The sequence below is a fragment of the Furipterus horrens genome, unplaced genomic scaffold (assembly GCF_987537825.1).
Source record: "Furipterus horrens unplaced genomic scaffold, mFurHor1.1.pri manual_scaffold_6, whole genome shotgun sequence".
NCBI classification, from domain to species: Eukaryota; Metazoa; Chordata; class Mammalia; order Chiroptera; family Furipteridae; genus Furipterus; species Furipterus horrens.
Window position 1 is genome coordinate 90274332 of NW_028327176.1, and position 25579 is coordinate 90299910.

Below are 25579 nucleotides of genomic sequence, written 5' to 3' on the forward strand. Positions count from 1 at the left end.
AGGTAGGGACTTAAGGAATCATAAGCATAGCCTTATTATAATTCTTTAAAAATTAATCATAGCCCTGGCTGGTGTGGCTCAGTGGATTGAGTGTCGGCCTGAGAACTGAAGTCACTGGTTTGATTCCCAGTCAGGGCACATGCCTGGGTTGTGGGCCAGGCCCCCAGTTGGAGGCTTGCAAGAGGCAACTAATCAATGTTTCTCTCGAAAATTAATGTTTCTCTACCTCTCTTTCTCCTTCCCTTTCCCCTCTCTCTATAAGTAAATAAATAAAATCTAAAAAATAAAAATTAATCATAATTCTTTAATGCCATCAGATATTTAGTCAGTGCTCAGATCCTACATGGGGGTCCAGAGTTAGTTTGGGTGGGTATAAAAAGTACCATAGACTGGGCAGCTTATAAACAAACATAAGTGTATTTCTCACAGTTCTGGAGGTGGAAAGTCCACAATCAGTGTAAGCAGGTTGGGTTCTAGGTTGTAGACCGCCAACCTCTCTGTGTATCCTCACATGGCCGAAAGGGCCAGTGAGTTTTATAGCTGAATAGTATTCCATTTTATATATATTCTACAACTTGTTTATCCATTGGGAATAGTGCTGCTATGAACATGCATGTGCATGTACTTGTTTGAGTACCTGTTTTTAATTATTTGGGGTATACGCCTAGAAGTGGAAACAGTAGGTCAAGAGTTTTGTTTTTTTTTACCTATATTTAAGTTTGTGATGGATTGCAAGACTTTTCCACAGCAGCTGCACTATTTTGCCAGCTACATATGAGGGTTCTAATTTTTCCACATCCTCACCAACACTTGTTATTTTCCTTTTAAAGAAAATTATTATTATAGCCACTTAATGGGTGTGAAGTTGTACCTCATTGTGGTTTTCTGTTCATTTGGTTCAATCTTCATATGAGGATATGTTCATTGATTTTTTTTTTTTTTTTTTTTTGAGAAAGAGAAACACTGATGTGAGAGAGAAACATTGATCAGTTGCCTCTTGTATATGCCTGGACCAGCGATCGAACCTGCAACCTAGGCATGTGCCCTGACCCTGAATTGGACCCTCAATCTTTTGGTGTATGGAATAACGCTCCAACCAACTGAGCCACCCAGCCAGGGCCTCATTGTGGTTCTGATTTGCATTTTTTCTAAAGATTAATGATTTTGAGAATCTTTTCATGTCCTTACTGGCCATTTACATATCTCCTTTCAGAGAAGTGTCTATTCAAGTAGTTTGCACATTTTTATTGGGTTGATTTTTTGTTGTTGTTGTTGGAATGTAGAACTAGTGTTTTATAATAGTTCTAGATACTAGAGCCTTATCAGATCCATGATCTACAAATATTTTCTCCCATTTGTAGGCTGTTATTCTGCTGCAACACAAAGTGGTGTACTGCTGCAATTCAATTCTGACAGTCACCCAGACACTGTAGATTTAGGGGCATGATTCCCTTAAATCCATAAGACCACCTCCACTTCAGACACCAACCTCAATTTTGGGGGTCTCCTGGGCACATGCACTTCTGAACATGTGGCTACAAATATAGGGGTTCCCATTCAGGTTAGAAGATCCACCAGAATGATTCACAGAACTCAAGAGATTGTAACAGAACCCCTGGGCTCTCCGATTGAAACAGAACCCACAGGCTGTTTAGTTAGGGGCCCGATTGCCCGCCGCCAGAATTATAACTTTCAATACCAGAGTTTAGTGAAAAGAAAAAGAATTGTTTATTTAATATAGATTTAGATTATTTGTGAATTTCTCCCATTAAGTCTTATTTTCTTTAAAACACCCACAAACACATAGTTCAGTCTCCCCTTACCATACCAGACTAGTTTTAGAAAAGTTAGAGATACCGTTTCCCTACTTCCTAGACACAGTTCAGCTTTACTGGTAGCTGCTAATCATTCGATTCTGATTGGGGAGGCCTTTCTGTGCTGTGGTGCCCGCCAGCTTTTAATCCAGAACCAAGCTGATTCCCAGACTTTCCTTTCCAAAACCCCGTTCTCCAAGCCACAAGGTGTTCTCAAAGCTGCATGGTGTTCCTTTTTAAAGCCGCATGGTTCCCTTTTCAAAACCACATGGTGAACCTTCTCAAAACTGCATGGAGTACCTAGTTAAAATGTCTGCCGCTTATTTTTAAATCCCTGACTGCATCCTGTGACGCAGTCAACATGGTACCCAGCTCTGACCATTCACAGAACCTCACGCAGGCTCTGTGTGCTCTTTCCATACCATCCTCAGTTCCAACACCCCTCCCATCTCCTTGAGGCCTTGGAAGCATCAGACTCGTTTGCATAACAAAGACACTAGCCACTAGCCCCAGGCATGCAAAGGCATCTTAAAAGCTGCTTCCTTTTCCCCATCCCCCAGCCTGCAGGCTCTGCCCCCCCCCCCACACCTCCATTCTGTAACAAAACCACTATACATGCTGTTCCTTTTTAATTATCAAGGGTACAGACCAGCAAAAGTCAAATAGAGAAATGCATATAGCAAGGCCTGGAAGTGCCCCCAACACAGAAACTCCTGTGCTTTCTCCTCATAGAATGAGGATATATTGCCCTTCCAGCACATCCATGTGTTCAACAACCAGGAAGTTCCACTGAGCTTCATTCCAGAGTTTTTAATGGGGGTTTTATTACATAGGCTTGGTTGATTAAATCATTGGCTACATGATTGAAGTCAATCTCCAGCACCCCTTCTCCCCCCAGAAGTAGAGCTGGCTCAAAGTGTCAACCTTCTAATCATGTGGTTGCTCAGGAAATTCCAAGGGTTTTTAGAAGCTCAATGCTAGAAACCTGGGACAAAGATCAGACAAATTCTTTATTACACAACAGTTGCCTTTTCAGTTTCTTTAATAACGCCCTTTAATGCACATTTAAAATTTTTTTAAAAGATAAATGAAGGCCTTTTTAAAAAAATGATTTTACAGAGAGAGAGAGAGAGAGAGAGAGAGAGAGAGAGAGAGGAACATCTATGTAAAAGAGAAATATCGGTCAGTTGACTCCTGTATGTGACCAACTGAGGATCAAACCATCAAACTTGCAACCTAGTATGTGCCCTGACTGGGAATAGAACTCACAACCTTTTGGTGCATGAGACAACACTCTAACCAACTGAGTAACCCAGCCAGAACCAAACATTTTTAATTTTGATGAAGTTCAATTTAATTCTCTTTAATTTTGTTGTTTGTGCTTTTGTTGCCTGTGCTCGTCATATCTAGGAATCCACCACCAAATCCAAAGTAATGAAGATTTACCCCGGTTTTCTTATAAGAGTTTAAGTTTTTAGACCTAATACTTAGGTTATTGATCCATTCGCAGTTAATTTTTAAATATGGTATGAGGTAGGGGTCCAACTTCACTTTTTTGCATGTGGAAATCCAGTTGTAACAACCCCATTTGTTGAAGAGACTATTCTTTTCCCATTGAATAGTCTTGGCCCTTGTCAAAAATCAGTTGGCTATGGGTTTACTTATATAGATGTATGGGTTTACTGCAGTACTTTCAATTCTATATGTACATATGTCTATGCTTATGCTAGTACCAATGTACTGGTTATATAGCTTTGTAGTAAGTTTTGAAATTGGAAAGTGTAAGTCCTCCAAATTTGTTCTTGTTTTTCAATATTATTTTTAGCTATTTGGGGTCCCTTGCAAATCCATATAAATTTGAAGACTGGCTTTTCCATTTCTGAAAAAAAAATAAAAAGATTGCATAATTTTGAATTTTGATAGGGATTGCACTGAATCTGTGGATTGTTTTGGGTCGTACTGTCATCTTAACAATATTAAGTGTTCCAATCCATGAACATGTGCTTTCTTTCTTGTTAGAGTTTTGTCAGCTATCATAGACTTTAAAAATGTTTCAGAAAATTAAATGTACAAATGTTGCTTGTTATATTTAAAGGAATTAAATGTGGTAAGTGTGTAAATATGGTTAATTGTTTAGGGAAATTTTGCTTAAGTTCTGATTCAATTAAAGCTTTATAAAGGACAATGGGAATTATTGATGTTATTTAAAAACATTAGGTTTTCAGAAAATAAAATAACAATGATTAGAGGGTTAGCTTAACCATGGAAAGGAACTGGATTTAAGAATTTGAAACTTTGATAAATTTAATATCAATCAAAACACCGGAACCAATCATTATGCCTTTTCAGACAAAAGAGCCTCCCCTCAGGAAATAAAAAGTCCAATTGTCTTCTGTGTGGAGAAGGGAGAAAAGAAAGTCTCCTGGGTGTACATCCATTTTTTTGTTTAACTCAAGGTCTTTTTTAAAAATATATTTTATTTATTTTTAGAGAGAGGGAAAGAGCCGAAGAAAGAGAGGTAGAGAAATATCAAAGGGTGGCCTCATGTATGTGCCCCGACCTCTGACCAAACTTGCAACCCAGGTATGTGCCCTGAAAGGGAATTGAACCAGTGAGCTTTTCGCTTTGCAGGATGACCCCCAACCCGTCAGCAGCTCTCTAAGCCTTCCAGAGAGAAATATAATAAATATCCAATTTTTATTGTCTGAATCAATGTGACTAATTCATCATTGCTTTTTTTTTTTTTTTTTAAGATTTTATTTATTTATTTTTAGAGAGCGGGGAAGGATGGGAGAAAGACAGGGAGAGAAGCAATGATCGGTTGCCTCTCGTTTGTGCTCAATGGTGGACCAGAACCTCAACCCTGGCATGCGCCCTGCCTCAGAATCCAACCAGAGACCTTACAATTTGCGGGATGATGCCCAGTCCATCGAGCCACACCGGTCAAGGCTCATCTGTTTCATTGAAAGCACTTAGTAAGTCCGTGGTAAGTACTTGTTAATACATGGCTAAATACATGTGTAGAATGAACATTTTACATAGTATTAATAAAATTTGAAGTCTCCCTCACTTCTGTGCTCAGCCACACTGGATTTTTTTTTTTTTAATTCCTCTAACTTACTACAAGAACTTCATACATTCTGTACCCTCTTCCAGGAACATTATCTCACTCTCACAAGTTTGCTTTTGCTGAATCTTCACAAGCCTTCTTTGGTTCACATAATCAGGCCAATCTCTCCTATGATATGTTCTTTTTTTTTTTTTTTTGGTTTTTCAATTACAGTTGTCCCATTTTCCCCCATTTCTCTCCCCGACCCAACGCACCCCTTCTCCCACAATCATATTCCTCCCCATTGTCCATGTCCATGAGTCATTTATACAGGTTCTTTGACTAAACCCTTCCCTTACTTATCCCCCTTCTTTCCCTCTCCCCTCCCCCCTATTGACTGCTATTCTGCTCTTTGTTCTATTTAGTTCCTTTGTTTGTGTTCTTTAGTTTCCTGTATTAGGTGATATGATATGTTCTTAAAGCACCATTTTCCTCTCCAGACCATTTTTCACAAAAATAATGTCACAACTACTTGTGTGATTCTTTCTCTAATTTCCTTCTTTTTTGGAACTTAGACTCATACTGGCAGCTAGAGGCTCTGTTTTGGCTTACTACGTTTTCCTCCAAATCCATCAGTGTTTGGAAAATAGACGGTACCTATAAATACTTCTTGAATGAATAAATGATTGTTAACTATGTAATATAATCCAAAAACTCTTTCAGGGAATCATATAAAAATACATAGGAGGGTGATATCTCAAAGTGTCAAAAACATTTATTTAAGCTTAAAACTATGGAATTGGCAGGAACACTGTTCACATAGTAGTCCAGGATTTGGAACTAAAATGAGCTTTTATTTATTTATTCCTTCTGAGAATTTATTTTATAAAAATGTTGCTGATTTTTAAAAATTTTATTTAAGAATGGTTTGTATACAATATTATATTAGTTATATTAGTATCAAGTATATAATATAGTGATTCAACATATTTATACCTTACAATGTGATCACCCCATAAAATTTAGTAATTATCTATCACCATGCAAATTTAGCCTATCATTGACTATATTCCTCTTCACCTTTTTCACCTATCCCCCCCATGGCAACACCAACCCCACCCTTCTGGTAATCATCTCTGTTTCTATGAGTCTGTTTTATTTGTTCACTCTTTTTGTTTGTTTGTTTTTTAGATTCTACATATAAGTTAAAGTGTACAGTTAAATGAGTTTTTAAATGATTATTTGTTGTGATTGTGTGTGGTTATTTTCCATTTTTCCTGGTAGATCAACACTACCCAATAGAAATATAATGTGAGCCACACATAATTTTAAGTGTTCTAATAAGCCACAGTTAAAAAACATATAAAGAAATAGGTGAAGTTAATTTTAATAATATAGTTTTTTTAACCTAACACATCAAAAATATTATCATATCAACATGTAATCAATATAAAAATTTGTAATGAGATATTTTACATTCTTTTCTTTTTTTAATACTGTTTGAAATCCAGCATGTGTTTTACATTTATTGTGGTGGCCAAAAAGTTCATGTTTTTTTCCATAAAATAAAAGACACATTTTTCATTTTCACCAATTACTTTATTGATTTGGGTATTTTGAATACGTTGGCCCTCCCATGTGGTGTAACGTTGATTGTTCTCAATTAATGTCTCAATTTGATGCTATCAACTTCAACTGATCAACCTGACTGTGGAGCATTGTCCAGCAAGAAATCTCTAGCATGAAACTTCCAAAACCACTTTTGACACGTTCAATCAATCACAGCACCTTCTCCATACACTGAACAAATCCTTTTTTGCATTTCAGTTGTGCTTTTACCTTTCTTGAAATAATAAAGCATAATATTCCAAAAATGTTGTATATTTTGTTTCATTTTCAATATTAAAAAGGCTTCACAAAAATTCACTAATTTGTATGTTTTTTTTTTAATGCACGCTGATATGACAGCTGTCACAATACAACCTAACAAAATTGTTTTGAGTGACGTTAAAGACAACTAAGTGAAACTAGAACCATTTTATGGAAAACAAACAAACTTTTGCCAACCCAATACAGCACATCTCATTTCGGACTCAAATAGCCATATGTGCCTAATGGCTTCTGGATTAAACAGCATGGTCCTAGATTAGTTTTCCAGTCTCCTCTGCTCTGTGCCCTAAGAGACTGACTTCTAGGCTTTCATCACCCACCTCTTGCCTTCATGTTTCCAGATGGCTTTGGACTATAGAAGGTACCAATAAACAATGGGGCTATGGGAAGAGAGAATAATCCAGTTCTTACACCTCTGATCCTTCCTTCCAAACAAACAAACAAACAAATAACAACCTACAACTGGCTGCCACAGTTTCTCTTCATAGCTACGGCCTTTCCCTAGTTCTGGTAGCCCTGCTCATTCTTGCCCATTTGGGACTAAGAGCTGCCTCTGGGAGTCCTGCCTACCCTTGTGGGTTGGTTTCCCTAATGCTGCCCACACCTCTGTAATAACCCTTTGTTGACTGCGCTATCTGCTTCCTGCCAGGACATTGAGCCAAGTAGTAAATGAACTACTGTTATGTTCTATACTCTTAATTAGATTTTCCTTGAAGGCAACCACGGTATTTCAAGTATTAATTATTATATATAGGCATTATGTCTGGCCATCAGTAACTTTTTTCTTAAACTAAAAATGGACTTAGTTTATTGGTAATGGGTGAATTTTTTAGAATTGGAAGATAAGTTAATGCCGTGGTTCTTAACTTGAGCCAGTGAGAAGTGAGTGTCAGAGTAATTTCTATATTTGGAGTCTTTCTGTGTGCACTTGAAAGGAAAAAAAATCAACTCAAAGTGGCTTAGGCAAGTTGGGGGAAGGGGTAGGAACTTGTATGTTCAAATAACTGGGAATTCCAAAAGTGAAACTGGGCTCAGGGCTTCTTCAAGGACAGGTCAAGGGCTCCTTATGCCCAATCTCTCAGTTCTCCCTGCCTTTAGGTTGGGTCTACCACAGGCTGCTTCTTCCCCTCTGGAAACTGGACGGCTGTGGCTCAGGACCCACTAGTCAGAGGAAATGAGCAGACCTCTTCTCTGATTGGATGAGTCATCATTTTTAATGGGGGTGGAAGTGGGGGCTAGGAACTGGAATGATTTAATTAACCAGGCATAGTCGTGTCCCTACCCATGAAAAAGTGGGTGTTGGCCCAACCACACCTAAATCCATAACATGGTCTGCTTGTGAGAAGGGTAGTTCTCCCAAGAAAATCAAGAGATGTTCACTACAACATATGATTCCATTCCTCGGCACTACCAAGAAATTCTGATAGGTCCTCTTGAAGCTTCATGTGGTTCTAGGGTCTAGACAAGCATTGCTGGTGGTCAAATAAAATCAAAGGAATGGAGGCCCTGGCGGGGGGCTGGGTAGAGGGGGACAAAGAGGGAAAAACTGGGATAACTGTAATAGCATAAACAATAAAATATAATTTTAAAATATCAGGAACATTAAAATATTCCAGAGTTTAAATGGATAATTCATTTGGCTGCAGTTCCCAGAAGATAGCAATTGTTTGTGGATAGCCAGAGAAGGTTCAAAATGTTATTCAGATATAGTTGGAGGAATTAAGGGAGCTCCATTGAAAGATGAAAGCTACGCTAGCGTTACACAAAAAGCAAAGCAGGAAGAATGGTGAGAAAGGATGGGATACTGATATAGGAAAGGAACATTTAAAAAGAGTCAGTACTTTCTGAGCAAAGATTGTGCCAGGTGATTTACACACGTATTTCTTTTGATTAATTAAATAATTAAACAAATACACAGTGATGGCCTGTGCTGTGTGCCAGCTTTGTTCCCAGGCCCTGGGGATGCAGCAGGAGCCATAACAGACAAAAGCTGAAGTTCTTGTGGGAGGCGCCAGCATCTGACAACCCTGCAAGGCTGGCATTATTATCCCGTTTTACAGAGAGGACACTAATCCTGAGACAGGGGAAGGGATTCTTTTCAAGATACTTGAGCAGTAACTGGTGGTGGGGCTGCCGTCCAAATCCAGGACTTCCTTGCTTTGGCAGAAGAAAAAATTATAAAGAAGAGAAAAACTTACATAGAGGAGGAAAGCAAGTGAAGACAAACTTAGGTGAACCAGAAGAGAAAAACATTTAGAGAATGAAAGAAAGAAAAAGTGAAAGAGAGAGAGAGAGAGGGTTTGCCAGACACCCCCTTCCCCTTCCACACACACCCCAGGTAAGGTCGCACAGGGCCTAGCTCAGCAGCTGGAGTTCCCATCCCCCTCTTCCTCTGCTATATGAAATCCCCATTTTACAAGTGAGAAAACGAAGGCTAAACGTGATCAAATCTTCATGTTTTCCCCCCACACCGTAAAAAACTTTTAGAGCTACAGTAAGAGATCGGGCTTCAAACGAAAACATCTGGGAGAGATAAGAAAAATAATTGACATACTTGTCAGCTAATGACTGAAATTACAGGGTTTTTTTTTGCCTTTTTTCCCCCTTGAAAGCAGATTTAAATATTTTAGCAATTTGTAAGTTAGACTCCATTGCAAGGGGGCAGAGGAGAAAGTTTGAGGGCATCACTTCCTAGCTGAGCTCACTGTTCGGGAGAGGGAGATCTGGTGATTTTTGTAACTCAGTCGCGGTATTTCTCTCCCGATAGTTAGTCATCCCCGCGGCTCTGTCTTCCTAGGGGAAGTGGAAAACAGGAAGGCGTGAGTGGCGCGCGGACCCCACCCTTAGCCCCCTTTCCAGGAGGAAGACCAGAAGTGCCTTTCGGGCATTTGTTTAGGGGCTCGGAATTTAAATTCAATCTTCTTCAGGGACTTCATTTTATTGTTATTCGCTAAAGGTGACCGTTTCCAGATGGCTGACCAGGATCATTTGCCTTGGAGTTTCTATTAAACATTTTTAGAGTCCAGGCTGATGACGCCACCCGTTTCTGCCAAATCCCGCAGTTTGGGCGAGAGGCGGGAAACCAGCCAGAGTCGAGCAGACTTCCCAGGATCGGGCTTTTCCATAAGTGTAGGACTTGGCGGGCACAATCCGGTGGCAGCTCGGTCACACAGCTCAGTGACCTTGGGAGCAACTCTGAAGCATGTCTGTAAACGCGATAGTCTTAGTTCCAGCCATACCGCTGACGAGAAACAAGTAATGAATTCATCTAATACATAAATCTTATTAGGAACTTTGGGGGGGGGGTGATGGCAGTAGTGTTAATAACTCCAGCCTATTCGGAGATGAGGCAGAGGAGACTAAACTGGAGATCGAAAAGCGGGAAACAACACCGGAGCAACCCTCAGCTCTGGGGCCACGAGACCGCGACTGCGCACCTCTCCACAATCCAGGCGCGCGTTTGAGTCACGATGTCACGGCCTCCTCGGCCTCTCATTGGGCGACCCCGTCCGATCATGTGATTCCAACGTGCCGTATAAATAAAAGCAAGGAGAAGGCGGTGGTCCGCCATTTCGTGGACGCCGGACAGGAGATAGGAGCTTTTGGAGCCGGGCGGAGGGGAGCGGAAGAGCTGTCCGAAGGTGTGTGGATTTAAGCCGCCGCGTTTCTAGCTGAAGATCTCGGTAAGAAAACAGCATCCAAAGGAGGGAAGGGAGAAAAGAAACTTAACAGGGCTGAGGTGGGGCCAGGCCCAATGGCGGCGCCGGATTGAGACAAAGGGACGCCGCCGCCATTTTGTGATGTTGAGCACGGGGCGGTGGCGGTGGCTTCATGCCCACCCGAGGCCGTATTTTGGCCTTAAAGTTGAGGTATCTATAATCCTTTACTGGGGGTTGAACCGGAGTTTGGGACTACACGAGAGTTGAGGCGGGGGTGGGGGGTTGGTAACCGTACTGTACTCCATGCCGCGCGGTCTTTCAATTTATGGCGCCCTTTTTTTATTTTTGGCCCCACGTTTTCTTAAGCCACTGGCATTTCCTCAAATCACTACCCAAGACTAGACTTGTTGATACATATAAGCGTTTTCTGTACTCACTTTTATTTTCATGTTCTAATTTGATTTGATTTTATTCCTCTTGAACCCAGTTTTTTTCCTTTAAACCAGTCTTCTGTGGGCAGCATTGTTCTAGTAGCTGCTTCCCTTTAACCCGCAGACCTGAGGCGAGGGCTTTGGTCTCAACTTCGCGGCCCAGGGTGGGGTCACGCAAATAGGCTGTATCTGGAGTGGTTTTTCTTTTTTTACTGGATAAGCCCAAAGTGAGAAGAACGTGGTGTTTCTGAATAAGCCCTTGAGCTCAGTTATTGAAGAGGCCACTCTTGTGATTGAAACTAGCCTGCAAGGCGATTGGGATCATTGCCTAGCGACTTTTAAGTAATTAAATACAAGCCCTTGAGGTGTAGTTAATTCCTGAATAACAAATATAACCACTAATCTGTCTCTGGATTTACCCGTTTTGGACATTTAATAATAGATTTAATAACCAGGCACTTTAGTGTCTGGTTTCTATAACTGTATGATTCGTCTACCTTTGTAGTAATTCATCAGTACTTTTCCTGAGTAATATTCCATTGTATGGATGGTACATTTTGTTTATCCGTTGATGGACATTTGGGCTAATACCATTTTGGTGTTAAGAACTTAAAAACCTGAGAAAACTGACTTCAGGTTGCATGCTTTTTACAAACCATTCATATTTGGTTGTGATGAAAAAAGTACAACTAGAAATGTTTTAGGACATTGCTTTCTACTCATTTATAAAATTGATATATTGGGCTTTGTTCTTGCAATAAATTTAATTAGTTCCATATGTACTTAAACATTAGGTATTTTTTCCATGCACCTCTTTTGTAGCATAATTTATTGTATTTAAAGTATTCTCAAAAATAAAATTGACCTGAAACTATTAAAAGAATTTAAAAACCTAACACACTGTCTTGCTGCTTGAGGAATGAAGCTGATTAAGTTTTGGCTTATAAGGCATATTTTCATCACTTTTCTAAGTGGTTTAGCCTTAACCTGCTGTCTCCAGCATTGTTTCATTTGGTTTTTGAGCCTCAGGATTGGTTTTTGAGCAGGTTATCCTCCTTGTTGAAGTGCTTTATTTTTGAGATTAATTGAAATAACAGGTAAAGTCCCTAACTCAGTGTTAACACTGTAGTAAATCTTCCTCCAGTGTTATTTATTTTTCCCCTCACCTTGATTTCAAGGAGGCTTTTTTTCCTCAAGCAACTTGTGCTGGCTTCCTGACGGTTATCAGTAACAATTAGGGAGAAATCGGTGTTTCGGGGGTGGTAATTCTACTTGCTTGGCTTTTAGTATTTTGGTAGTGGTTCCTAAGGCTCTTTTATATTGTGTGGATTATTGGTAAAATCTTTAATTGTTTTTTTTTAAACAGAAATGCATCGTGATTCCTGTCCATTGGATTGTAAGGTTTATGTAGGTAATCTTGGGAACAACGGTAACAAGACTGAATTGGAACGAGCTTTTGGCTATTATGGACCACTCCGAAGTGTGTGGGTTGCCAGAAACCCTCCCGGCTTTGCTTTTGTTGAATTTGAAGATCCTCGAGATGCAGCTGATGCTGTCCGAGAGCTAGATGGGAGGTAATCTAATCATTGATTAATACTGACAGTAAATATGTTGCTTGAGTTTCTGCGATTTAAAATCTCCAGGATATGTGGTTCTGAGTGGCTTCTGAGAATCTGAAATTGATGTTACTGGAGATTTACATAAACCTTTTTTGCAATCAAAAGGTGGACTGAACAGTTTTAGTAGAGCTTTGTAGGAAGTTTCTTTTTATTCAGTTGGCCACTGAAGAAAATAATAAAGACGTTTAATGGTCATTCTTGGTGGGTGGAGAGCTGCATCCAAAAAATGGTTAAAACATTTTAATCTAAATTCTCTAGTAAACTGTTGTCACCTTTGAATTCTTCTTTTTTTTTAAACCGTGGAATCATTTTAAGTAATTAATAGTCATGAACTGATAATTGTAGGTGGATGAAGGTGACATGGGGGCTTATTGCACCATTATCTTTTACATGTTTGAAGTACTTTTAGGAAGTGTAGAGTGTGTAGCAATTTCCCTTAGTGATTAATTAGTATCATATTAGCTGACTGGTAATACCTGAGTTTTAATAGTGAACAGGTATTGCCTTTTCTCTTTTACTTGGCATGTGAAACCGTTGGATCTCATGAAATAAAGGAAGACTCTTAACCCATAAGATTCTTAAATGGTCTTGAGGGTTGGCTTTATAAAAAAGCTTTATCCAAGTAGATTGCAGAACCATTTTCAGGGTTCCACCTCTTCCCAATAACTGTCCAAATATGTGGCATATCTAAACCCAGTGTTTGTTGCAATTTTGTTTCACGATGATTGAGGGGGAGGGGTGATGTAAAATGGCCAAAAGTCTTTTGTCCTATTTATTGCTGTTTACATGGTCAGGGGTCGGGTGGGGAGACCAGCAAGTATAGGGTGAGATCAAAGTAGTCTTTGCTAAGAAGCTAACTAGAAGTGTTTTTTGCTTTATTTTTAATACACATCTCTTATTTTGGCCGCTTTAAATTTAATTTTTCTTCCTCCCTAGAACGCTGTGTGGCTGCCGAGTAAGAGTGGAACTGTCTAATGGTGAAAAGAGAAGTCGGAATCGTGGCCCACCTCCCTCTTGGGGTCGTCGCCCTCGAGATGATTATCGGAGAAGGAGTCCTCCACCTCGTCGCAGGTACTTGAGAGAGAACGTGTTCAGAGGTTTGGTGTAATGGAGTAGCTAATAGGAGCAGGTATTTCTCAAAGTTTGTTGGTGGGTTTTAAACTTACCGTGAAGGAATCGGAGGTTTTTATGAAACATTTGCTGGGTGTAGTTTGGGGTATGTGAGTTGTGCTGAGTGTTGGCTTTTGTCTTTAGGTTCATGTTGGTAGTCAGTAACTTCTGTCTTGGATCTGTCTTCTAGTTCATCTTCTAGTTGCATCTTTCCAAGTCTTCCCTTATACTTCAATTTAGGCCTTTTTCCATTTCTTGACTCCATAATGACAAACATTACATTCAACTCTAGCTCTTCACAAAAATGTGTTTTCTACTATTAGCACGATTGTAATATTTACCAGTCAGGCAGCTGTTTTAATGTTACAACTGGTAAAATAGAAATCTTTCTGAAACTAACTTAAGTCACTGACCAATAAAGGGGGCTAAAAAAGTAAACCCAGTCATCTATTCTTCAAACCCACATAGAAGAAGAATCAGTTTTTTTTTATGATTGAAAATGGCATCATTCTTGGCCCAGGCAGTGTTGTCTGGATGCTAACTCCACATCTCCTCAAAGCTCCAAAATAGTTTCTGTAGGACTGAATTTACCTCTTACAGGTGAGTGAAGTCCTTCTAGGAGATAGGAGTTCAAAATCTTGCCCCTTTTGCTATTTTGAAAAACAACACGCTGTTGCCCATCATAATAAAGAGTATTTGTTAGCTAATAGATGGTTGTACTGATGGCTTGTTTTTCATTTTTTTTTTTTTTTTTTTTGTGCTTTTTGGTCCATCTATTAATAAAAATGAACCCCGTTACAGAGTCACCATCATGTCTCTTCTCACCACCCTCTGAGTCTGCATTAGCCAGTCAACTAGCCCTTTCAGCGTCATGTGACCAGCGCGCCCCATTCAGCTTGGCTGGTGTCGTTTCACATGACCCAGGCATGGCCAGTCGTCAGGTTGCACCGCCCTTTGGTTCCCGAGCATGCTGTTTTCTCTCAGCCTTCTCTCCAACCTTAACCAAATCGGCAGCAGCCACCTCGACCGCCCACACATTCCTGGCCAATCAGCTCAGCTGTTTATTTACCAAATGTCTTCACAACAACTACAGCAGCAGCCTTCGGCTAACAAAAAAGCAGGAAAAATCCACAACACCCCCTTCGCCAACCAACTAAATCCAACGCAACATCTGGCAAAACCTTTTCAGCAAATTCTTCCTGGCCGTCAGTCCGGCAGCCTCACCTCACCATTTCTAGCTTGTTGAAACCCAAAACTAGTAAGTTTTTCCTGCTTAATACAGTTTACTGCTGGTTAAAATAAGGAGTAAGCGGCTTAAAGTAATTCTTTTTTCTGGATCAAAGGCTGGCTGTGCATAATTGAATGGTAATGTACATATATATTGCTTGAATAAAACTTTTAAGGGTGATAGGGAACTCATAATGTAACTTGGACCTTCAAATGAAACTCATTTGCATGTGTGAGATGCCAAACTAAAAATTTTAATAACTAACAGACTTAGCTTTCCTTTCTAGCAAAATTTTGTTGACTCCTATCACCTTTAAATGGTTTTACTAACAGTTTTCAAATTTTAAAATTTTGGGGGTAAAAGCGGGCCAACTGAGGTAATTTTGATAAGTCTAAACACACTCTTAAATGTGACGATCACAAATGCAGTTCTAATGTAGCACTTAATGGCATCAATATTTACACCTACCGCGTTTTCACAAAATGACACTATCCACCTGGTACCTGAGTCTTGTCATGGACTTGTAGGTTTGCATGGGTTCCAAATACTGGTTTATGGTACTGTTTTTGGAACTACTTGTGGGACTACATTTTGGTGTGGTGTTTTGGGTACTGAAGTTAGTTTGACATGAAGTTTTGCATTGGACAGATCTGCTGTGAAGCATTCTTTGTTAAAAGTGAGTCCATGGTTGGAATACCTGCTTTTCACTTGAGCTTTTGGTTCCTTAATCCTTCTGTGCCTTTATTTTCTTTTCTTCTCCCCACCCCCTTTTTATTTTTAAATTTTTGGACGATGGGTGCCAGTTCTTCCGGCACATTCACTGGGCCCAACAGTGAGATTGAAAAGTTGGGAAATGCCTCACACCATAAATACTAATTGACAATTAGCCTAACTTTCCTGTTTCTGCTTTTAGATCTCCAAGACGGAGAAGCTTCTCACGCAGCCGTAGCAGGTAAATGACTTTTGGGCCATGTTCTCAGAAATGGCAGTGTTGCTGTTACTGCTAAGCTGTTTTCCAAATAACTTGATTAATAGCAATAGATCTTTGCATAAGTAATGAGTGAAGTGTGGTACGTAGAACCAGTATTAAGTTGTAAGAATGAATTAGCTCTCAGTTTTCAAAGACTTACTAGAAATATTTGTGTGTAATCTTTAGTGGTCTTATTTTTCTTGCCTCTGTTTTTAGGTCCCTTTCTAGAGATAGGAGAAGAGAGAGATCACTGTCTCGGGAGAGAAATCACAAGCCGTCCCGATCTTTCTCTAGGTCTCGTAGGTAAGATTTTAAATGACTTGAGCCATTTAAAACCTTGCATACATAACGTACTAAAAACAGGAATAGGTCTTAAGCCTATTCTACCATAAAAATGTTTTGATGTTTTGTCTCTGTCACCAAGTTACAGATGGAACTTGTTTTTCTGTTTCTCTTTTTTTTTTTTTAGCCGATCTAGGTCAAATGAAAGGAAATAGAAGACCAGTTTGCAAGAGGAGTGGTGTACAGGATATAATTTCATTTGACAGGAGTATGTACAGAAAATTCAAGTTTTGTTTGAGACTTCATAAGCTTGGTGCATTTTTAAGATGTTTTAGCTGTTCACTTTTGTTTGTCTTGGAACAGTTACATAAAGATGTAATTCTCTATGGTTTGAAAATGGATCATATGAGGCATGTAATAACAAGAATTGTTACTTTACAATGTTCCCTTAAGCAAAATTTGTTTTCCTTTGAACTTGAGTCTTGCATAGACTGATGATAAACCTCTTAACCCCTCCCAGCTAAAGTGTGATTTTAGTATTATGGAAACTAAACTGGCAAAAACTGAACTTAAGACTTCCATAGCTGGGATATAATATGCAGCTGTAGTTGAACAGGCAGCCTTTAAATGCTGCTGTGATCACAGACCAGGTAAAAATTAAAAGCTGCACTCTTAAACTAGATAAGAGGTTTAAAAAATTTCAACTAGTCTTTATACTGGGCAAAGGTTGTCCAGTTAGTGTAGCATCTAAGAAGTTTCAAGAAAAGTTTACCTTTCTTTGCTTTAGGTCATAAATTGATTATGTGATTGCTGTATATGAATACATAGCTCTTTGTAACATTCATTTGGAAATTTGAGACTTCAAAACACCAGTGTCCTGCCAGTTTAAGGGTACATTGTAGAGCTGAACTTTGAGTTACTGTGCAGAAGTTTTTTTTCATGCTGTCATTTGTAATATGTTTTGTGAGAATCCTTGGGATTAAAGTTTTGGTTACAAATTGTTGTTTAACATGAAAGCTTGTTTTTCCTTGCAAAACTAAAATCTGTGAGCTTGGTATCAAGTTCAGGTGTAACATTCCTATTGGAAGCCATACTTATATTTTCTTGTAAAGTGCTTTTGAATTAATAAAATAATAGCATAACTGTGTTAATAGTCAGACCCACTATTACCATAGTTCTTGTCCCATGAAAAGTAGTTGGTTCCACATATAAGAAACAAAATTGAGGCTTTTGACGTGAAGGGAATTTTCGGTTGTCACCTAAGTGATAGTTCTTACCACTTTTTAGTAAAAGCCAGTTCAAATCAGTGACACTCAGTGACGAACATTTTCAAGTTTAGCAACCTAGTACATTATAACCCAAAGTTGTCCGTAAAAAGGCTTTTAGCATTAGCATGAGAGCTTTCCACAAAGCTTTAAAAATCGCTTCCATTTTATATAATTTGAGGTGTTGCATGGTAATTCTAAATTGATCCATTACAATGTAAAACTCACTATATGGTTCAAATGTAACAGTGCAGACTTGAATATGGAGGCATGCATAACCTTCCTCTTAGAAATCCAGAGGAGCTGTAATTTCAAAATTTTGTGCAATTAGATTAAATCATAATGCAACAGTCTTGTGGCTTGGTTTCCTTAAATGTGCTATTTTATGATAGCTTTGGATTATTGGAACTTCAGTATGATAAAAGTAATTGCATTGAGTTGAATCTGTAAGAATATTTTATAAGATGTAGGTCCTAAACAAATGATTACCTTTGGTCCTTTACGTGTCATGCAAACATCAACAAAGGAGGAGAGTCATTGGTGTCAAAAGGGAGAATTGGTATCATTGAAGTTCAGTATGAGTCTTGTTACCGAAGACACTTAGAATTGATTACCTGTTGATTTATGGAAGCTCTGACTTTGGGCTTTTTTGTCTTTCGGTATTATCTCATTACCTAAAATACTGTTCCTGCTAGGAATAAGGCAAGATAGCTAAAAAGTCATGGAGGTAATAATGGTATGTCAGTAATTACACTGCTCTTATAAATGGACATTTATATGGACTTCAGGGGCAATATAAAATTTCCAGGGTCTTAATTAGGGATAATAAATTATGGGTATAGTGTGGGTAATGCGGAAGCTGGGATAAAGTCGGCCTCGGACTTACTGTGTTTGAGGGGTTGGGCATTCCAGATTTGCAATCACTTTAAGTAAAAGCTCCAGCACAAATCTATGACTTGCAAAAAATGTACATTGTACATTTAGATGTGGCTATATTAAAAGTTCTGAAGCTACTATAAATGTCCCCATATAAATATCATGCATCCTCTGAATTCAATGATGATGAAAGCAGTCACTAAAACTGACCTGTGGTGTAATGACTACTGATGCTCACTAGAGGTCACTACTGGTGATAATTTAAGGAAACCAAACGGCTATACAGAATTCCCTCGCTTATCATGGGTATTACGTTCTAGACCCCCCCCCCCCCCCCCCGCCTAAGTAGAAACCTTACATTTATTCTACACTTAAACCTACGTAACTTTTAACAACACATGTATACAGTACTGCAAAATCCTACGATATAGCGAAAAGTCCGCAATAAATACTGTATTTTTAAAAATCCTGCGATAAGTGAACCGTGATATAGAGGGACTACGGTAGTTGGTTTTTATGCTTTCAGGAGCATGTAATATGGTTCTCGGCTTGTGGGTTACTTCTGAGCTCCATGTCTTAAGAAAAATGAAGACAGGTAAAGAGCAATTTTAATTTTATGAGATAATTTATCTACTCTTATGTACTTTTTACCGTTCCTTACAAAGATTGATTGATTGATGTTATCTCCACCCTTTTAGTTAGACATACCCTATATCTGGATGGGAAATCCTGGTTTCTTTTATTGTAGAGTCATGGTTCATTTTAGTATAAGGTTTTTTTTTTTTTTTTTTTTTTTTTTTTTTAAATCAGAAGTAGTGTTCATCATAGAAGTTTTTCAAAATTTGTACAGCCTGATTCCAGGCTCATTGTCTCAGTTTTCCACAGTCTCAAGCCCTGTGTTATTTGGAAGACCTCGTCCAGGTGATAAAATGCCTGCTTATACAAGAACTGCTGGCTTGATGCTTTGTCTTCATGTGCTTTTATTTTTCTGAATCCTGAGCATGATTTAGTTGTCAGATCTAGTTGGTGATGTCCTCCAGTTGTATATTTTTGTACTGGACTTCCATTGGGGAGGCATGAAAGATTTTTATAATTAAAATAGCTGAAGAAAAAACGGGTTGTATATTTTTATCAAAACAATCTGGTAGTGTTAAATAATGAGTTAATAGGACAAATTCTCCATCCTATTTAAAGATCCATTAGACATCTCAGAAGAATTAAACTGCAACACACTTGTGAGATTCTGAGAAAAGATTGAAAATTCTTTATCTGGATGCATAACTAAAAAGATTTCTCGGACTTACATGAAGTACGTGTATAAAACATTACTTTTCTCATTAGTTTTTTTTTAGTTTTGACAAAAATAAAGTGTATAAGTGTTTTACTAAGGTCTTAGAATCTATTTAGTGTTTTTACTGTATATGTATTTAGTTTTGAAGTGAAAAATCTCTGGAAACATTGATACTTCGCTTCCTTGTGGTCATTGGAGAGGTTGTGAGACGGAGAGAATATTTTACTTTATTTTCAGAACAAAATTAAGCCCTCCAGAAAAACAGCCTGTTAGGTGGCTTTCCCTGTTTTTAAAGTCTTATTCTTGTGAATAGGCACCTTTGTTTTAGAATATACTTAATTCAGATTTTATTTGGGGTGTGTTCGTGTCCTTTTTAGTATTTTGCTATTTGTTGTCAAGCCCCTCAACTTCAAATCAGAGCCAAGGAAAAAAGTTGTTCAGTGCTATTATTTCTTTAGGGTGGTGTTACTATTTGTTATTTGGATAAGCAAGTGGAAGTGATAAGTATAAAAATTAAATTTTTCAAGTTTAAAGATTTTTGAAAGAAAATTTCCCTTAGGAAACTATTTCTAATCCTTTTAAGCTTAGGCAGCTGATAGCTTTATTTTAACCCATTTCAGCTGTCTCTGCCATCATAATTTATGATGAAATTTATTTTTAGATAAAACCATTCATGTAGAGTTTCAACAATAGTGCTTTACAAGTGAATACAAATTGGAATGTTGATTTGTCATTCAATAGTTTTTAAAGGTCATACTTTCCCTACATGGCAGTCCATGACACACAGGCACTTGGTGGGGAATGGGGTACAAATCTTTAGTTGGGGGCCCTTTGAAAAGCCACTTAGCAGGTGAAAAGTCCATGGCATTGGGGTGGGTAGTGAAGGCAGAGATCACAGATAAAGGAAGGCTGTTATTTAAAGAATATGAAGTAGAAGTTTACAGGGCAGCAGCGATTGAGTATGCAACTACACTAGGGTTTTTAAGGTAAAGCTGGTAGGATTCTAAAACTTGAAGTAGGTCCAGCCTGATGATTTGACTTCCAGCCATACGGCCAAATAAGCAGGTGTGGGATAATCCGTACTGGCAGCAAGGCCAAGAAAGTTGGGAGTGTTAGACTGCTAATGAAGTGGCTGGCTCGTGTGTGCCAGCTGTCTGGGGTTGAATGGGGACAAGACAATGAACTGGCTCTCCTGGTAGGACTTGAGTTGGCAGTGTACGTATAGCAGTCTATTTGACATGAAATTGGCTTCCAGAAGCTGGGTTGGGAGTAGAAGTTACCTACTCTGTAAGTATTAAGGAGTAAAGGAGCACACTGATTGGAGAGAACCAAAAACTGAATCTTTGGCGTTAGTGGCCAGTGTGGCTCAGCTGGTTGGCGCAGTGTCTTGTAACTGAACGGTTGTGGGTTTGATTGTCAGTCTGGGCACAAATGGGAGGCAGCCAGTCAGTGCTTTCTCATCAATATTGCTCCCTTCCTCTTCCTTCCTCTCTGGAAGCAATGGAAAAATGTCCTTGGGTGAGAACATTAAGAGGGTGGGAGGGGTGCTGGAAGCTTCAGTGAAGAGTTGAGTGGGTCAGGAAAGAGATAAAAAAAAATTTTCTAGCCCCGGCTGGTGTGGCTTAGTGTATTAAGTACCAGCCTGCAAACTGAATGGTTGCTGGTTTGATATCCAGTCAGGGTACATAACCTGGGTTGCAGCCAGGTCCCCAGTTGGAGAGCTGATGAGCGTATCTCACACATCCATGTTCTTCAACCACTTGAGAGGCATCATGTAAAGGGAGGGCAGGTAATTCCTCACATTAGTTATGCATCTTACTAAACAAATGGTGCATTCAGAACCCAGGCCAGCCTTGACTCCAAAGCTCTTGTTTTCCACTACATTTTCACTTTCTCAGCTCAGGGGTAATGCTGTTTAATTGCCCTTACGTGATTGTCAGGATTCAGGGCACATTCTTTTTTTTTTTTTTTAAGATTTTACTTATTTTTGGAGTCGAAAGTAGGGAGAAGTGCCTGCCCGCAACCCAGGCATGTGCCCTGATTGGGAACTGAACTGATGACAGTTGGGTTCACAGGCTGGCCCTCAATCCACTGAGCCACACCAGCTGGGGCTCAGGACACATCTTAATTGTAAAACTAAATGTATGTATTTTGGAAATTAATGACCTCTTCCAGGCTTTCTGGAGGCAAGTTGAAGTTTTTGTCTTACAGAAAGGCATATGTGATGAGCAATTATCTTTTACAGCTACAAAATGCTAACCATGTGTACCACCATGTGGGCTGGTACTACAGTTGTTAAGCTCAATTAAGACATTTTTAGGCAAAGGCCTTTGTTTTGATGCTAAGTGATACTCAATTTAATATGAGTAAATGTCACTGTCAAGGACAGAACTATTGTGGGTGGGTTGACATTGATTTTGTCCATGTTAACTGTTAATCTTGTCATGCTTCAAAACTCTAGTTGCTATGGCTACCCCCAGTCTCCTGGTCTTAACCCCAGTATTAACCCTTTAGGAGCATGAGAACAATATCGGTGAGTATTGCTTTTTAGACAAGCACTGGTAAACATCAAATTTTAGGAGCTTTTAAATTAACTTGAAAAACTTTTAAAAGTGCGCACATTTTTTTGTGTGTGTGCTTGGGAACACCCCAGAGGAATTACATGGCCAGACAAGGCTGTTGCAGAGATTTCATGATAGGACCCTCTGTTATCTAAACCGGTTGACCCAAGTCTATTGTGAAGTATTTCTTAGTTGCTGGGGTGAAAAATACTGGTTAAGGAGGCACATTTGATTATTTGTATTTTGACAGTGGACTTTGTGCTTAAAGCTCTTTAATTGTCCACTAGTTCCTGCGGTCTTGGTTTGGAAGAATGCTCTCTTCTTTTCCTGAAGTTATTTTGATTGATTCCCAATAGGGGTGTATGGAAGGAAAGGGAAAAGGTACATGTGCACCATCCAAGACTGGTTCCTGAACAACAGCCAGCTTTGTGAATTTGACAACAGTTGAAAAAGATGCAGAGGGATATCAGTAATAAGGTGACGCGATCATATTTATTGAAGAGACTGCAGTACAGGGGAGGCTGGACACATTTTCCAGGGTCACAGGCTGTCAATGATTGAGCTGGAACAGTATGCTAGGTACAGGACCAGGGGGATTTAACTGGAAGAAGCCTTGAGTCCATAGTCTCAGTCAATGTGTAGAGATGAGAGGGTGGATTTGCCCAAGTTCCCACAGAGGTACCGTGACAGAACTGGGGCAAGGGCTGCCGCAACAGCTAATCCAGGTGCAAGTTCTAGGGAGCAGTATGTTAAGGCTTTGAAGCCAGTAGGTAGGGTGACTTTGGACCAACTATATAATATCTGGGGTTTCATTTTTCTAACCTGCAAAGTAGGGATAACAATAGGAAAAAACTATCTGCTGCTGTTAAAGATCTGAGAACGTAGTGTCATGACGTGTAGATGGCACATGGCAAGGCATGCCACGGTGCTCTGTGAAGGGCTGTCATGCGGCAGGCTCACAGGAACTGGTGCGCAGTAAAGCACTCAAGGAAGCTCTTAGCAAAGTTGCCTCTTGGTGCTGGGCAGGCAAGTGTGTGCCCCGTGTGCATTCATGCATTCCCCCTGCGTACTGGGAGTGTTGCCCCTGGCTCTGGGCCTTACATACTTTTAAGTCTGTTGTCTAGTTTGAGGGGATATTGATTTGAGCCGTCCAAGGTCAGGAGTTAAAGTGGGCTTCTGAAATCTAGGGCTAGGCTTATGGAAAAGAGATGAAGGGTTAAAATAGTGTTAGAGGGCTCTTTTAAAATGGGATTTCAAATTAGGTTTGCCTAGGTCTGAGTTTTCATCTTTAACTGTGCCAAAAATTTATAAGTAATTCTTTTAGAGTTGATTTTAGGGAGGGAGGGAGGGGAAGGAAGAGAGAAACATTCATTTGTTGTTCCACTTAATTTATGCGTCTTTTGCTTGCTGCTTCTATGTGCCCTGACGGGAGATCAGACCTGCAACCTTGGTGTATCTAACCAACTGAGCTACTTGGCCTGGGCTACAAATCGTTGTCGTCGGCAGCCGTCCATCTCGAGAGACGATGGTGTAGCTTCTTAAGAGTCTATCTGCACCGCCGAGAATGGCTGTGCAGTCTGACTCGGGAGTGACACGGTATCTGTCTCCTCCCGTGTTGAATCGACATCTTGCGATGACGCTGGAGTGTCCTCTCCAGTGGAGCTGAAGCTACAGAGCCTGGGCAGGGTGATATGGAGGGTCTGCTGTTGCCCATGCAGCAGACCCCCCCTCTCTTCGCAGCTGAAGGATCCAAGGGAAAGACGGAGTCAATACAGCTTGGGTTCAGGTGCGCCGCAGGAGTTGCCGGTGTTGACTACAACGTCAAACCGCCTTAGGGACTCCGGCTCCGGATTTTCTGTCGGGGTTTACTCCCTTAGCCTTTCCCCTGAAGAGGTATGCCGCAAGGCAGCGGAGGTCTTTTGGAATCAGAGTTTTCCTTCTCTGATGTGCCCTGACTGGAAGATCGAACCAGCGACACTTAGGTCGCAGGCCGACGCTCAATCCACTGAGCCAAACCAGCCAGGGCTACAAATAATATTTGTGAAATTGGGGATAACAGGAACACCTCACAGAATAGTGCTGATCACTATGTCAGTGGTCCTGGGGCCCCATCCTTGGAGGCTCTGATTTAGTTTGAGGTGAGAACTTGGTGTTTGTATACTTTATAAAGGTCCCCCAGGTGGTTGTAAAGCGCAGCCAGGATTCAAGTCTGTTTTTATCTCATAGTGGTCCCATTGGTCTATTTGTGTCCTCACTCCCTACCTCATTCCTCCAGGTGTTTCTGTATATGGAACAAGGCACATTTGTGCTCTCCGCCTGGGTTCTTGCCCACTGGCCACATCCTCAGTGCGTCCCTGTTCTTGCCTCTTAACCTTGCTGGGAGAGGCAGCCTGGTGGTTTCTGTATAGAAGCCATAGAGCTTGACTGAAAGCTCCCAGCATTCCTTGCGCACCCACCTCTTGGTATTACACAGCAGTTGGATGAGACTGTTGTCACCAGAAAATGGTGCTTTGCTCCATTCAGTTTGTTCACAGTGCTGGAGTTGGGATACCCCTTGGGCAAAGTGTGGGAGCAAAAAAGACATCTGGACAGGAAAAGAATTAAAATTGAACTACCATATCCTGAGCACATATATCGTGCTTTTTCTCATTATCCACCCTGTGATGTTGGGGTTATCTGCCATTTTCTCCAAAAGCTCTGAGTGGTCTCAACCCTATCAGATTTGGGCCCCCTTTTGTAAAAAAAATTTGTAAGGAGTGATCCTTCTTAAGTGAAACCCATTTTCTATGTTCATTTAAAAGAAAAATCCATATGAAGTCTTTAATATAAAGAAAAGGAGTTTATAAAATGGTATGTATTTCTGTATGTGTTAGGTATAACACTAGATGTAAGAAGTTGATGCTTGAAGCCGTTTCATACTTGACCTACAGAAAAGAGGGAAGGCACACGTAGACACCAAAATAAAAATTAGAGCGTAAATATGATGAGGGGGAAAGCTTAACTGAAGTAGAGATAACATGCCAAGAGAAATAACTGGCTGCTGAGCTGGAGAAATGAAGTATAATACTCTCACAAATAAGCCGGTCCTTAAAACCATGTGAAGGCCCTGGCTGGGTAGCTCAGTTTGTTAGAGCACATTGGTGGGCTCGATCTCCAGTCAAGGCACATACAAGAAGCAACCAATGGATACATAAGTAAGTGGAACAATAAATCAGTGTTTCCTTCCCTCCCCTTTTTTGTCTCAAAAAAATAAATGAATAAAAAATAACTCCTATAACATGGGGTACGGAGAAAATAATGAAGTGCCTGTCCCATGGGTGGTTATGAGGGTTTGAATTAATACATAAGATATAATCAAAACAGTACCTGGCACTTAAATACTATTAAAGTATTAAATAGTATTCATCCTTTGATAGAAGGGAATAATGATTAGGAAAAATTGAGTAGTCCAAATACACACTAATGAATTCAGTGATACCTGTCTAGGCCATGTCTTCATTCCATTTAATCATTCATTCTGTAATGTCCTTATGC

At 39.8% G+C, this 25579-nt stretch overlaps 1 protein-coding gene across 1 annotated transcript; it reads left to right on the plus strand.

Moving 5' to 3' along the window:
- The first annotated feature begins 10311 nt into the window (after nucleotides 1-10311).
- SRSF3 (serine and arginine rich splicing factor 3) lies at nucleotides 10312-17209 on the plus strand. The gene is made up of 6 exons (XM_090282307.1): nucleotides 10312-10436; nucleotides 12210-12417; nucleotides 13399-13533; nucleotides 15714-15752; nucleotides 15987-16073; nucleotides 16240-17209. The coding sequence occupies exons 2-6, from the start codon at nucleotides 12212-12214 to the stop codon at nucleotides 16265-16267; spliced, it is 495 nt and encodes a 164-aa protein (XP_090138433.1). The 5' UTR covers nucleotides 10312-10436; nucleotides 12210-12211; the 3' UTR covers nucleotides 16268-17209.
- Nucleotides 17210-25579: the final 8370 nt, after the last annotated feature.

Bases quoted from the DNA above. Each gene is read 5' to 3' on its own strand.
- SRSF3 (XM_090282307.1), top strand. From the start codon at position 12,212: ATGCATCGTGATTCCTGTCCATTGGATTGTAAGGTTTATGTAGGTAAT. The intron at 12,418-13,398 runs GTAATCTAATCA...CTTCCTCCCTAG, and splicing joins GTCCGAGAGCTAGATGGGAG to AACGCTGTGTGGCTGCCGAG. The intron at 15,753-15,986 runs GTAAATGACTTT...CTCTGTTTTTAG, and splicing joins TTCTCACGCAGCCGTAGCAG to GTCCCTTTCTAGAGATAGGA.